Source organism: Drosophila persimilis, unplaced genomic scaffold, assembly GCF_003286085.1.
Source record: "Drosophila persimilis strain 14011-0111.01,24,50 unplaced genomic scaffold, DperRS2 tig00000191-arrow-pilon, whole genome shotgun sequence".
Lineage (NCBI taxonomy): Eukaryota > Metazoa > Arthropoda > Insecta > Diptera > Drosophilidae > Drosophila > Drosophila persimilis.
This window is the reverse complement of record NW_020825298.1, coordinates 9,057,780-9,072,062: the sequence shown is the minus strand read 5'-3', so window position 1 is coordinate 9,072,062 and position 14,283 is coordinate 9,057,780. Positions and strand designations below refer to the sequence as shown.

General features: G+C 41.1%; 1 protein-coding gene across 2 annotated transcripts in view; it reads left to right on the top strand.

Moving 5' to 3' along the window:
• Nucleotides 1-14,283, top strand: part of LOC6588754 (tyrosine-protein kinase Btk29A) — a 57,915-nt gene that overhangs the window by 11,214 nt on the left and 32,418 nt on the right. Inside the window, exons 3-5 of one of the 2 annotated variants that reach the window (XM_026988330.1) lie at nucleotides 12,121-12,216; nucleotides 12,289-12,493; nucleotides 12,607-12,753. In XM_026988330.1, coding sequence (XP_026844131.1) covers nucleotides 12,121-12,216; nucleotides 12,289-12,493; nucleotides 12,607-12,753 — 448 coding nt within the window. The remainder of the gene's footprint in view (nucleotides 1-12,120; nucleotides 12,217-12,288; nucleotides 12,494-12,606; nucleotides 12,754-14,283) is intronic. The other variant, XM_026988331.1, reaches the window with a different exon arrangement.

The following is a 14,283-nucleotide window of genomic DNA, read 5'->3' as shown; positions in this document are numbered from 1 at the left end:
GCACCATATTTTCATTTTCATGAATGAAACCTCCAGCCTCCAGGCTCTTTCCCACACTCTACAAAAAAACTAAAAAGACAGAATAAAAAATGAGAAGAATGTATGGAAAAATAATTATTAAAATATTTTAAAACGAAATAAAAAAGAAAAAGGAGTTGGAATCGCCCCAGCAGGGACTTGAACCCTGGATCCTTTTGGGTTAACAGTCCAATGCTCTAACAACTCAGCCACCCGAGAACTCGCGAGCGACGGCGCTTAAGCGATACAAGAACACAAGAGCCGACAGCATACCGACAGCAGAGAGCACAAGCAGAGCGAAGTTGCGAAAGCAAAGAGAGCGAAATTGCCAGTGACAGTGTGGGAGAGAGGGAAAGACAGAGTGGTGCCGATGAGAGAGTTTTCTGTTTTTGTTTGCGGTAAATTCTTAGGTGTGTTTCCAATTTATTTGTGCAAAAGCAAAGCGAAGCCCAACGAAAGCCAAGAGAGAGAGAGAGAGGTGCCTGCCGTGCCGTTGCTGTGAGAGAGTGTTTACCGCAAATGTCTTGAATGTATTTTATTTGATAATTACCGAATGCTTTGCTTAAGAATGCAAATGTTTATAACATGCAAATTTGTTGCACTTTTATGGTTTAATATTGGACACTTTAGCTGCATTTAGGAACTATGTATGTTTATCTGTTCCTTTGTGTAATATTCCGAAACACACCTTAACTTGGCCTTAGCTTTTGCGCACATGTTCATTCGCGTCTTCTCGTGTTCTTTCAAAGACAAAAGACGGGAAAAATGCAAGAAAAATGTATCAATTATTTATAGAGCTTACGATATACGATATTACTGATTAATATTTCAACTATTCCTAACAATTATTTCATGCATTGAGCTGGTTTATTGATATACCAATTAGAGTTTCCATTCAATGGAGAACTGAACCAAGAACTAAACAGTGAACGACCTCCGCAACGTTTTTCCCTCGGCTGCCTGCAGGAAAATGCATTTATCAAAACATAAAAATAAACACAAATTGCTTCAGAAATAGACAAAAGGCGGAGCCGGAGCCGGAGTGCCGTGGCCTGGAAGGGAAGAGTATTTGAACAGCTAACCAAGCAATATCCAGCGATCGAGTGTGTGTGCGTAGGGGTGCACCCTCCCCCTCCCCCTCTTTCTTTTCTTTTCCTTTCCTTTCCTTTCCACATCTGTCAAATGGTTCGAGGGGAGGGGGAAAAACTCTTTTGCGCTCGCATGTAATTATTTGATATTAGAGATAGATCTTTCCATATGGGTGGGGGGATAGGAATTTCGGGATGACCTTATGACTGACAATTTCCTCTGGCACATTTATCTCTTCTCCCTCTCTTTTCAATTATGTATTCCTCTTCGTTTCTCTTCGTTTTTCGACAAGTTTTCCATATGAATGTGTGTTTGCTTAATACGTTTTAAGCGCTTTTTAAGCGTTCAAGTCACGATTTTCATATTTATGGTACGAATGGAGAGAACGAAGAGAACGGAGGGGTACACTGGGACTCTACAGAGAGATATATTGTATGCTCACCTTTCTGATTGATCAGATGGTGTGCACCCGCCCGCCCGCCCGCCCGCCTGCCTGCCTGTGCTTTGTTCGTGTGTGTGTGTGTGTGTGTGTGTGTGTGTGTGTGGTGTCTCTCTACAAGCTCTTCTTGATCTTTATCTGACTTCGATTTTCCTTTTAAATTCACTTAAATAGGGTATCAGAGGGTATGTGAGATGTTTGGCAACGCTTGAAAGTAGTCTTTGATCTTATAGAGGATATAGTAGTCTCGTTCCAACGATTTCCTCTCTTTTTTCTTTGGGGTTCTTTGGTTGAATATTTGTATAAGGTTTTATCTTTGCTATGTTTTATGTGTATAACTCTTGTATTATTATAGTTAATCCAATGAACATTTTTATTCTTCTGCTATCTATACTCTCGAATTGTTATATTTTAATCAGATACGATTATTGATCTAAATTTGTGTTTTTTAAGTAAACAATTATTTTGTTTTGTTATTTAGAGAAATTAATCTTTATATTAATCAACCTTATGGACTCTTTATTAATTCTCTAAGGTTTCATTCAAATCAGATCACTATTCATATTTTATAACGAATATTTTTGAGGATTGGTTAAAATAAAATTTTGTTTATCAAGTCCATAGGCTCTTAGGCAAAACCCTCAAGTTTCAGTTAAATCGGATGACTATATCTCATGTTTTGTGAAAAATATGATGGTGTTTGGTATTATATATGAAAAAATACCAAAAAAAGTCATGAAATGCTATTTGCTAGGCAATAAAAAGAAATTTTTAAATTTCCTTAATTTTTGTACGACTTTAAATAAAGAAATTCCCCTTAAATGAACCCCAAACTAAAAAGAGTATCACAAAATGCATCTAAACTTTGGTTTTTCCATGTCTTTTGTTTTCTTGTGTGGGTTGTTTTTGTCTTTTCTATAAATTTAATTATTGGGGTTTCTTCGAAGTAAACTTTGAACTTTTGTAGGTCTTTTTATCGTTAATTACATCGCCAACGCTCGGTTCCCAAAGATTTCCTTTTGTATCTCTCTCTCTCACTCTGTTTAGTATCTTTATCTCTTCCAGTCTATGCGATCCATCACATGTAGATGGATCGGATCTCTGGTTTGTGTATGTTTTTAGTTTTTAGTTTTTTTTTGTTGTTTTTGTCTAGAGAATGAAATTCCAATGAAATCGCAGTTCATGGTTTGATGGCTTTTCTCAGGATATATAATGCAAATTTTCATGAAAACAGATGAAGACCTTCCTCCAGTGAGTGGGAGAGAGGAAGTCATTCTTGTACGCGTTGACAGGAAGAAGGCGGCGGTGGCAGATGGACATGCCACATGATGTAGCACAAAATTACAGAGCGAGGGAGAGACGTAGGGAAATTAATTACTAGAACAACTAAAACTTGTTGTAGGATCACCGAAGCATGTCCTTTTCCACGACAATGGAGGGGGCTCTGAGAAGTTTTCGTTTTCATTGGAAAAATACATAAATTTGTGGCACTGGAAGATCCGTTGATCCCTCTTTTTCCCTCCCTTTTTCTGGGGAGTGGGTGTGGGTGGGTGTGGCAGTGGCTGTGGGCTGGGGAAATTGAAAACCCATTACGAAATATTTGTTTTGTTTTCCGCTCTTTATTACAGTTATAATTTATATGAAACGATTTTTCAATCGCACTCCACATGCGGTCCTCCGATCAATCATTGGCGATTGTCAGAAGAGTGGTCTCCGGTCTGCCTCCCCCCCTCTCTCTCTCTCTCTCTCTCTCTCTCTCTCTCTGTGTGATCAATCGAAACGGGAATGGGATGATTCGTTATGCAGCTCAAAATATGTGGCATTTGGAACATGCCACATGAAGAGGCAGCAAACAGTTGGGAAGTTTTTCTCCTTCTTCTTTCCATTAATCAACATTCAAAAAAAAAAAAAGGTTCCACTTTGATGTTTTTCTGTCTTTTGGAGGGGGTGGGGTGGGGGGTAGCACTTGAAGAGTGGGAGGATTGATTGTTTCTTCAATTGGAGAGCATTTTGATCGTTCTCTAATCGTCATTTTGTTCTAATTGTGGGAATGCCATGTACCATCTACAATATATTGAAGGGAGAGTGGGTAGAATTCTTTCTTTTGTAGATCTTTCTACAGTTTTTAGCATTTGACTATCTCGAAAGGTACATAGATCTTTGAATATGGATCGAAATCTTAATTGAAATGAGAACTTTGAACTCCATCAAAGTTAGTATCCAAACGAGGGGGAACGTTGTGAGTTGCTGCGGACACCGCAACTCTACAGTTATACCCGATACTAAGTCAGTATGGCTCTCCTCCGGCAGACGCTAATATTAAACGACACGACAAAGAGTGCGTGCGAGAGAGACAGAAAATCAGTCTGAGCGTGACGTCGGGCGCTGCGTAGCCACTGCAAATTGATTTGTTCCTTTTGGCTATAAAAATGATCTGATCTGATCCAGATTCAGCAATCTAATAGATATGGTCATTATCTATGATTCTGCGTTTTTAGTTTTCTCGAATCTGCAATATTGTGGATGCAACAGATTTTCGTCCTTTGTGGGGGCGGATGGGGGTGGGGCGAAATTCTGAGATATACGTTTTATAGTGACATCTTAAAGGAGTGTGTGTACCAAATTTGGTTATTCTAGCCTTAATAGTCTCTGAGATTTGTGGTTGCCTCAGATTTTCGTCCTTTGCGGGGGCGGAAGGGGGTGTGGCGAAATTTGGACAGGAAACGGTCAAGGTCCGATATCACAGGAGTGTGGATACCAAATTTGGTTGCTCTGGCTTTTATAGGTTCTGAGATCCTTGAACTCATATTTTGCAATTGGCAAAACCGACCATGAAACCTGTGTGTTAGAGTGAGACAGAGCGAGAAAGAGTGAAATTGTTTTCGTGATTCTGGCTGTAATAATTATACGATCTGGTTCAGATTTTGCACTCTGTAAGATATAGTCATCTTCTACGATTCTGCGTTTTTAGTTTTCTCGTATCGTCGAAATTGTGGATGCCACAGATTTTCGCCCTTTGTGGGGGCGGAAGTGGGCGGGGCAAAGTTTTGAAATATTTTTGGAGCAGTGACATATCACAGAAGTCTGGATCCAAAACATCGTTGCTCTAGCTCTTATAGTCTTTGAGCATTAGGCGCTGAAGGGGACGGACAGACGGACAGACGGACAGACGGACAGACGGACAGACGGACGGACGGACAGACGGACAGACGGACAGACAGACATGGCTCAATCGACTCGGCTATTGATGCTGATCAAGAATATATATACTTTATGGGGTCGGAAACGATTCCTTCTGGACGTTACACACATCCACTTTTACCACAAATCTAATATACCCCAATACTCATTTTGAGTATCGGGTATAAAAATATTCGACTTTTAGGCTCTTGAATTGTTTATCTTTCTATCTCTATCTTTGAGTTTTCAGCCTGATGAGGACCTTGTGGCTCTGGCTATAAGTATTTATTTAAATTTGATTTAATACATAAATAAATACAAAAAATAAGAATATCTTATGGATATTTCCACACCTAAAACTTCTTTCTGTAACTTATCTTTCGCTCTGGAACTCCTCTTTACTTCTGAATCGTCTCTTTCTCTTTTTGTAAATTTAATCAATTATTTCTTTCTAATTTGTTTCCATTTCCATTTTCCCGTTCCATTTTCCAATAATAGTTTTCAATTTCCACGCTCTCGCTAGAGCTCACTTTTGCCTTCATTCTCTCTCTCTCTCTCTTTCTCTCGCGGTGAACCCTACTCCACTTTGACCCTGTGCGAGGGTAATTTTCACGTTAATCGCTTCCCTCTTTGGCTCCTCGCTTTTCCTTGTACATTTTCCAAGAGTTCTCTTTGAGCCGCTGTTGCCCTTTTTCTTCTCTAATTTGGTGGCACTACCTGAGAAGTGCACTGCATTCGTTTCTGCTTTGACAGCTCTCTCTCCCTCTCTCAATTATGCACAGGTGATTGTCCCTTTACTCTCCTTGTGAGGGTCTTTCGTCCTTGCTAACAATGGGCCTAAGAAAGGGCACCCCCGAACACACAGGTGCAACATCGTTTCATGTTTCAACCTGTTGTCGTTCGGTCTTTTTTCCATGACAATTTCCGAGCTCAAAAACGTACAATGGAAGACCAATTTTCTGACAGTCAAATTATGCAAAGGAAAACTTGTTTTTAGACCAGGGAAAGACACTGAAGGAAAAAACTCTCCAAGAAGAAGAAGAACCACTTTTGCCACTGCGGCTGTTGACAGCAGCAACATCCCATCCCATCCCATTCCATCCTGTTGACTGTCGAAACGAATTAGCCTCAAGGCATCTTCTAACCATCTTTCAGCACTCGATTCGGGCTATGTTTCAGATCGGTTCAGCTCCTAACTTCATTATCATTCTATGGTTTAAGCCCCTCAAGGCAGTTCCCCCACACTCGACCCAAAAAACTGCACTTCGTTAATCAATTTGATTAATTAATGCCCGTTTCTTAATTGACTTTCACTGGGGCGTAGTCTCATTTTTCGCTTTCTGGCTTTCCATTTCACTTAACGAATATCAAGAGGATATAATTATTGGAGGTATTCCATGGAGGTAAGAGGATAACAGGCATGCCTGAAGATTGGGAAACCAAAGGAAGTATTTCCGACTATAAGTAGGCCTATAATCATTAAGATCGCTTAAAGGTTAATTATTTTCAAAAATTTTTGAATAAAAACTTCCAAAGGAATTCGAATCGGACATCACACTGCCGTGGGGATCCAAATTCTATCAATATAGTATCCAAAATTTCATTAGAAGTATTAAAAGTTGTTTCCATGGGAATGTCCCGCGTTTACGCGTGACTGGCAATTTGCCATTCAATTGAATGAGAAACCAGTCGAAACGTTTTTGTCGACGCACATTTTTCTTAACAAAAATGGCTTAAAGTTCTATAATATTGGATCTTTATTAAAGAAACCTAAGCATTTAATAAGTAAATAAAAATAAATAAATAAAATAAATATTTCCTTTAAAAGAAGATTGTTTTTCTACCTCTTTTTCTAAGATTAAAGCACATTCATGTCATGGGTAGGATTGGGATATCATTTTTAAGGAATTAGAATATTCGTAGTAGATTATTATCTCTACGATTAATGGATCAATGGGTTTGGATTGCGCCAGAATATGCTTTCGAAACTTCTGCTCAAAGACTTGGGACTCCGGGTGCTATTGATACCAGGATTCCTCCTGAAATTTTGTTGTGTATTTTAAAGGGTATTCCAAGTCTCAGACTCTCCCGATTCATATTTTTCTTTTCTTTCTATCCTTTTTTCTGGTTTTAGTTGATGGAAAATTTCCATTCCAGTTTGCTGGCAGTGCGATCTTTGCTTTTTAATTGCCTGGCAATTTTTAGCTCCATTTTTTCCAATGTAAATCAGAAGCAGCTGCAGCTTCACTTCGCTTATTGATGCCACATGTCGCACTGTTATGGCATTGCCCTGCCCCAGCCCCAGCCCCTGCCCCAGCCCCAGCCCTGCCCTGCCCTGCCCCAAACATATGTTCAGCATTCCCATTCGCATACGCGCAACCTTTGAGCTTCACGAGCGACAGAGTTCATTGACCCAGAGCCACAGCCAAAGGCCCCAGAAGGCAGAAGTTTTGTGCAATTTTTCGTAGTTCTGGATGCTCCCTACCCCTCCCCCTCCCCCTCCACCATTTCCCCATTTCCCCAGTTGGAAACGGAGTTCCGTTTAGTTATGTTTTGTGTTCTTTGGATTCAGAATTAGCAGCTACTACTGCTATTCACGAGAAAGTGGCACGACATCTATCTCCACCTCCCGCCTCCATTGCTCTGTGGCATGTTCAGGAAGCATCGTCTGGAGAACTGGGTTGCTGCCACTGCCTCCCGATGACAGACGCCGGATGCCATCTCGCTGTTGGACTTTTTTTCTATACCTCCCGCTGGTCCCTCTCCCCCCTCTCCCCCCTCGCCCGCTGCTGCTGCTGTGACTACTCCTCTTTTATTATTTTCCGTTCTATTGCCACTTTTGCCACTGACTGATGCCTGCCTTCCTCCCACTTTCTCCTACTTAATTTTAGATGATGTTTTTCAATTTAGTAGCTGCTTTTTGCTGGGCCAACGAGGCATTGGCTAATAGTAATACTAGGAATTAGTTAGGGGCATGCCAGAGGAGGTGCTATTATCGGGGTAATTTCAGTTCATCTTGTAGAACTGCTATTTGTGCAGACTTTCGTGGAAATATTCCACATGTGGCATTCAACGTGGCATGAAAATGTTTCGCTTGTTTGCGTGTCGTTGAAAATAAAACAAAAGAACGATAATATATTTACAACATTTTCAAGATGAAAAAGAAAAAAGAAATTTAATTTTGAAAATAAAATAAAAAACTCAATTAAAATATAAATTCAAAATAAAGAAGAATTTAATTCAAAAAGAAAAACAAATTTATTTAAAATAAATATATAAAAAAATTGTTAAATTAAATTAAAGAACAAATACAACATTTTAAAAATAAATTAAATTTTAACATAAATTTTGTAGGTATACAAAAAAATTTAAAATTAAAAATTAAAACAAAATATGAATATAATAAAAAAGGAAAAAACATAAAAAAAAAACAAATTTTTTCAGCTTTGTTTTTTTTTTGTTTGGCGAATTCTGTGCTTGGCAGATGTCAGAAATATATAGAACAATTATTGTCAAAGAGTTTTCTTGTAAGAAATGGCATAAAATCCTTATCTTCCCTCTTCCCGCAGGATCTGTCGCATAAATCCTTGCTTGTTTATTCTTTTTTCTTTTTGTACATGCAACTGGTTGCGGCTTCAACCCCTACTTCTGCCCGTCTGGAGGTCCTTAATAAACTTAAACTTAACTGCCGCCGAAAAAATGTGCGCCACTTAAATTTGTATGCCATCGTCCTGGCATTCCACTTGATGGCACTTGAAGGAGCGCTCCTCATCGCTGGCATCGTCGTCCTTTTTTTGCGAGGGTAATTTTTGCACGTGTGCCGACACTTGACGGATATGCGACGCAGAGGTTGTGCCTACAGGAAGAGGGCGGGTCGAGGGAGTGGCGGCGGAGGTGGCGGTGGAGGGCTGCAACAATTGGGAAGACCCAAAAGAGCGCGCTGTGCTGCCTTAAAGCTCAATTAAGCCAAGTTAATTGGCCTAATTGACTTTGACGGCGAACAAAGAAAGACCTGGCTGGCTGGGGATGCCATCTAAGATGGCCCATAACTTTTGAGGATGGGGATTGGGGATATCTTTTTGGGTTACGTTGGGGGGAATATCTTGAGGAAGAGTCGGAAGGGAGGGAGGTAGGGAGGGATCTCTCACTCTGCAGGTCTCCGGTGAAAATTAAAGACCAAAGCGATAAGCACGCTGTTGTTTTTTCCTTAGTTAAGCTTTTCCTCCTCTTCATTGACTTATCGCCGCAGCCTATCCGAAGAAAACATCTAACCAAACAAAAGAGTGAGGCAACAGCAACATAAAAACCTCATCAACAATAACCCAGCCCCAGCCCCAGCCCCCAGGCAGCCAGCCAGCCAGTCAGCCGTTGACACAAAGACCTCAAATAAACAAGCAGCAATTTGAACAAAATAAGAAAACAAACACGAGAAACAAAAGCTCTGCCGCAGCAATAACAAACATTTAAGAACGGGAAGTAGGGATATTGTAGGGTATATTGCGACCCAGAGGATACCCCTAGAGGAGGCGCAGAGGGATACGAGATATGGACTAAGAAACAATTACAAAAGGTTTTATTTCCTTAGCTTAAACTTTGAAGAAGAAGCTAAGAAGGAGAAAAAGGTTTGGTTTTGAAGCTAAAATACAAAAAGATTGCATACAAATCCTAGTCAGATAGAATAGTAGATCATTCAGAGGATGAGGATCTACACTTTCTCCAGAATGGAATAGATTCTCTAAGGCTAAATCTTCCTTAAATATTCAGGTGTACAGAGGGACAATGGTTTTAGGAGCACCTCTTTATCCTTTTAAAGAATTTTCAAGACATATGTTTTCTTTATTATATAGAACTCGGTAAACCTTTCCCTAAATGTTGATTTAAGAACCAAATTCTTAAATTTTTTCAATTTCCTACAGGCCTTGCTTCAAGAACAAGTTACCCCTTTGGCAGCACCACAATTGCAGGGTACAAAAGAACTGAAACAAAGCATCGAAAACATAAGGGGGAACTGAGGGGGAAGCTCCAATTTTTCATGAAAGGAAATTGAACTTGCTTCTCTTCCGCCAGAGACAGAGTCTCTCCGTGGAAAGTGAAGTTTGATAAAGCCAACAGCATCGTGGGGCAATCAACAAACAAAATGTACATAAAACTTGTGCATAAAACGTCAGGAAACTTATTCTGGGTTAAGCCAAGGGCTAAGTGGACTACAAAGGGCGGCAGGGGGGGCCTCAAGTACACGTTAAAGGCGGAAAGACGGAAAGACGGCGTGAGGCAGCACAAAATAAGAGGCGAAAGAAATGAAATTCAAATTTGAAACGAAATGAAATGAAATGAAAATGGTTTCAAATGCTCTGCTTTGCTGCACGAAAAAGCCAATTGAAAGGGAGAAACCCCCCCATGCCCCATGCAACACCATTCCATCCGTTAAATTGGCGCTACTAATGTGTGAGATATGGTATGGGATACAAACGCGATGGTATTGGGGGGGATGGGATGGAGTGGATGACTTGGAAACATGATAATGCTAATGATAATGATGCTGCTAATGGAGCTAAAGATATGATGGTGATGCCGATTGAAATGATTGAGAAGAAAGAGAATATTTGTACGTTGCCATGGAAAGGGGATGCTCTGGGGCTTTTAGGAGGGGAAGTAAATTAATGGGAATATAGGGATAAATCTTACTATAATTAATGGGAATTAATTACAATTAAACTCAATTAAATGGAAATTAATTTCAAAAGTTTAAATCGAGTTTTAGAAAGTCCTTTCAGAAACGTTTTTGTCGAGGCACAAGATTGGGAATATTGAATATTTTTAAGACAATACTTCTTCGAGGCAAAGCCTTGAATATTTTGTAAATTTTCAGGAAAATCTGTCTATAATTAAACAGAAAATTGTATAATTATACCCGATACTCAAAATGAGTATTGGGGTATATTAGATTTGTGGTAAAAGTGGATGTGTGTAACGTCCAGAAGGAATCGTTTCCGACCCTATAAAGTACATATATTCTTGATCAGCATCAATAGCCGAGTCGATTGAGCCCTGTCTGTCTGTCCGTCCGTCCGTCCGTCCGTCTGTCCGTCTGTCCGTCTGTCCGTCCCCTTCAGCGCCTAATGCTCAAAGACTATAAGAGCTAGAGCAACGATGTTTTGGATCCAGACTTCTGTGATATGTCACTGCTACAAAAATATTTCAAAACTTTGCCCCGCCCACTTCCGCCCCCACAAAGGGCGAAAATCTGTGGCATCCACAATTTTAAAGATACGAGAAAACAAAAAACGCAGAATCGTAGAGAATGACCATATCTTTTAGACTGCAGAATCTGAATTGGATCGTATACTATTATAGCCAGCATCAAGAAAACAATTTCATTTTTTCTCGCCCTGTCTCTCTCTAACACACAGGTAGCATAGGCGGCTTTGCTTAGAGTATAACATTAGCGCCTAGATCTCAGAGACTATAAAAGCTAGAGCAACCAAATTTGGTATCCACACTCCTAATATATCAGACCGAGACGAGTTTGTTTCAAAATTTCGCCACACCCCCTTCCGCCCCCGCAAAGGATGCAAATCTGGTGATATTCACAAATCTCAAAGACTATTAACGCTAGAGTAACCAAATTTGGAATCCGCACTTCTCTTAGATCTCACTATAAAACGTGTATCTCAAAATTTCGCCCCACCCCCTTCCGCCCACACAAAGGACGAAAATCTGTTGCATCCACAATATTGCAGATTCGAGAAAACTAAAAACGGGGAATCATAGATAACGACCATATCTATCAGATTACTGAATCTGGATCAGATCAGATAATTTTTGTAGCCAAAAGGAACAAATCACTTTGCAGTGGCTACGCAGCGCGTGACGTCACGCTCAGACTGATTTTCTGTCTCTCTCGCACGCACTCTTTGTCGTGTCGTTTAATATTAGCGGCGTCTGCCGGAGGAAAGCCATACTGACTTAGTATCGGGTATAACTGTAGAGTTGCGGTGTCCGCAGCAACTCACAACGTTCCCCCTCGTTTTTGATTAGAAACCGAAGAATCTTAAAAATTAAATCTTTCATTATTTTCTAAACTAATTTATCGAAGTTTCGACTGATTCATGACTGAATCCTTTCTTCTAAACGATTCCAACATTGATTTTTCTCTTTCAAAACTATATATCTTCTTGAATATACTTAAAATTTTCCTGTAGCTTCTTTTGTGCTAAGAAATTGTAGCCCCCAAACGATTGATGTCAGCTGTTCCTCTCTGTAAATGGTTTTCCTTTTATAAATCGCTTCCAAGCAACCCTAAATCATTTCTTAATGGAAACCTCAGCTAATTAGTTTTTATAAAGAGTTAATTAACACTTTCTAACCTACATTTCGTGTTGTATCTTTTGCAGCGGAGACGCGAACGCGGCCGAATACAGTTGAAGGGCGTACGCCTTGTGGAGGAGGCGACCGTCAACGGAGAGGGCGGCGATCCCTTTGCACCGGATGTGAGTAGCCCCACTAAAAGATTTTGTTGAGAAAATAATGCCAGTAATCCAACCATCCATCCATCCGTCCAGGGTTATCCATTCCAAGTGGGCTACTGTGAGATTTCCTCATCGCAAAAGCACCAGCAGCAGCAGACGGAGTTGCAAGATCGATCTGGGGTCGAGGGACAGCAGCAGCAGCAGCAGAACGGTGGTCGAGCCGTGCCCCAGTACACCCTCTACGTGATAGCCAACAGCGAAAAGGAGCGCAACGAGTGGATCCGTGCCATACGACAAGGTTGGTTGCGATCCCCAAAAAAACAAGCAGCTGCCAGATCGATCAAACGCGATAGCCACAGATCTTTATTCATTTTTTGTTTGGGTTCATCTTTTTCCCCATTTTTATTGAAGTTTGCGAGGACAGCAATACCCCCAAGTCATATCGATATCATCCGGGTCTGTGGTCTGGCAAAAAGTGGAGCTGCTGCAAGGGTCTCTCACGCACCACATTCGGATGCCGAGCGGCTGCCCATTGGCGCGAGGCGAACAATAATCCAAGTAAGAGGAATCCACCGTACTATTTCTGGCCAGCCAAGATCCTCTTCAATGGAGAGAAAGAGAGTTCGTTCTCGCTTTTATTTATAGTTTTTCTGTAATTTGGAATGGGGACCAGATGGAAAATGGGGGGAAAACCATATGGTGGCGAATGGAAGTATTTAAAGGAATGCCAGAACTATCCTTACAATAAGAACTGAACTATGGAGCGTTTAAGGGCTGTATTGCCGGATAAAAGACATAATAAGAGGCTCACGAAATGTGTCTTTTCAGGGTATATAACCCTTATAAGTAAACCAAAATTGTATCCATTCTATGTAGCATTTCTTATATAAATGGTTTCTTTCTCTCTCCTTCAGCCTCTCTGTAGATGTGGCATGGACTCCCATGCCGCCCCTTCATCTACATACGAGTTGAAGAACCTCTTGAAGGCTAGCCTTGACTTGGACTTGGACGTGGACTTGGAGCCATGCCATGCCATGTTCCTGGTCGTCTCGGGCGAATGTCATTGTCAATGGGAGTGGGAGTGGGAAGTGCTCCCCGACAAATCCTCTCCTTTGTGTCTCTCGTGTCTTTTCTGCTTTTACTCACACGCTTTTCCTTTTTCCTGTCGTCAAGCCTTATTTGACACATTGTCTGTGCAACGTCTGCAACACCCTTTCGTACCCCATTTGGTACTCTTTTTTTGCCGTTGTTGTTGCTGCGAGACATCCGTGTGCGTGTCTGAAGTGCGGCTGCTGCTGGCTCCCTGGCTCCCTGGCTCCCTAAGCTGTTAATGAGCAGACGACGACTACTCGAAGGCATGCCAGAGAATACATAGATCCCAAAAGCACCTCAGAATTACGCAGCACCAGCAGCACCTCCCGCCTCTACGCCGCCCGCTGCTGTGTGCACGGAACAAATAGGAATACTCGTAAGTACGTGGCTGTGGCCGGGGCTGTGGCTGGGGCTCTCTAATGCAACTTTCGCACCTGATGTCGCCAGAGATCTTTGGGGGGTCCGGTCCCTCTATTGACTGGGTGCGAATTCCGTATAATGGAGGAGGTCTCTTTCTGGTCTGGTCGGCAAACAGTTGCTAACAACGTTTGCCTTGTCGAAGAGATCTATTGTAAGAACTTCCCATGGAGGCTCCTTAGGCAGCCTCCAGAAGAGTTAAGAGCTGGATCTAAAAGTAAAAACCCTTTCCAGTGTCCAGAACTAAAGGAATACCCAATCAAATCGTAGGCGTAATGGTTATACAAGTTCATATATTCCCCATTCTTATCTGCCTCACGAGACTTTCTGTTTGATTGCGCAAGATATTGTATCCGTAAGATTCTGAATCATCTAAGCAAATGTTTTTGTTTGCTGTAGATAAAAGTCCCCAGAAATTGGGGGAAGGGTGAAGGTGATTTGAAGATTGTAGATTCTATTTTACAGGAAATCATCTCAAAGATGAAATATCTGATTTCAAAGTAGACGAAGGGCTAGTATACAGGAACTAGAAACAGGCCTGGAAATGTATAGATTCAGAGGATGAAGATGAGATACCAA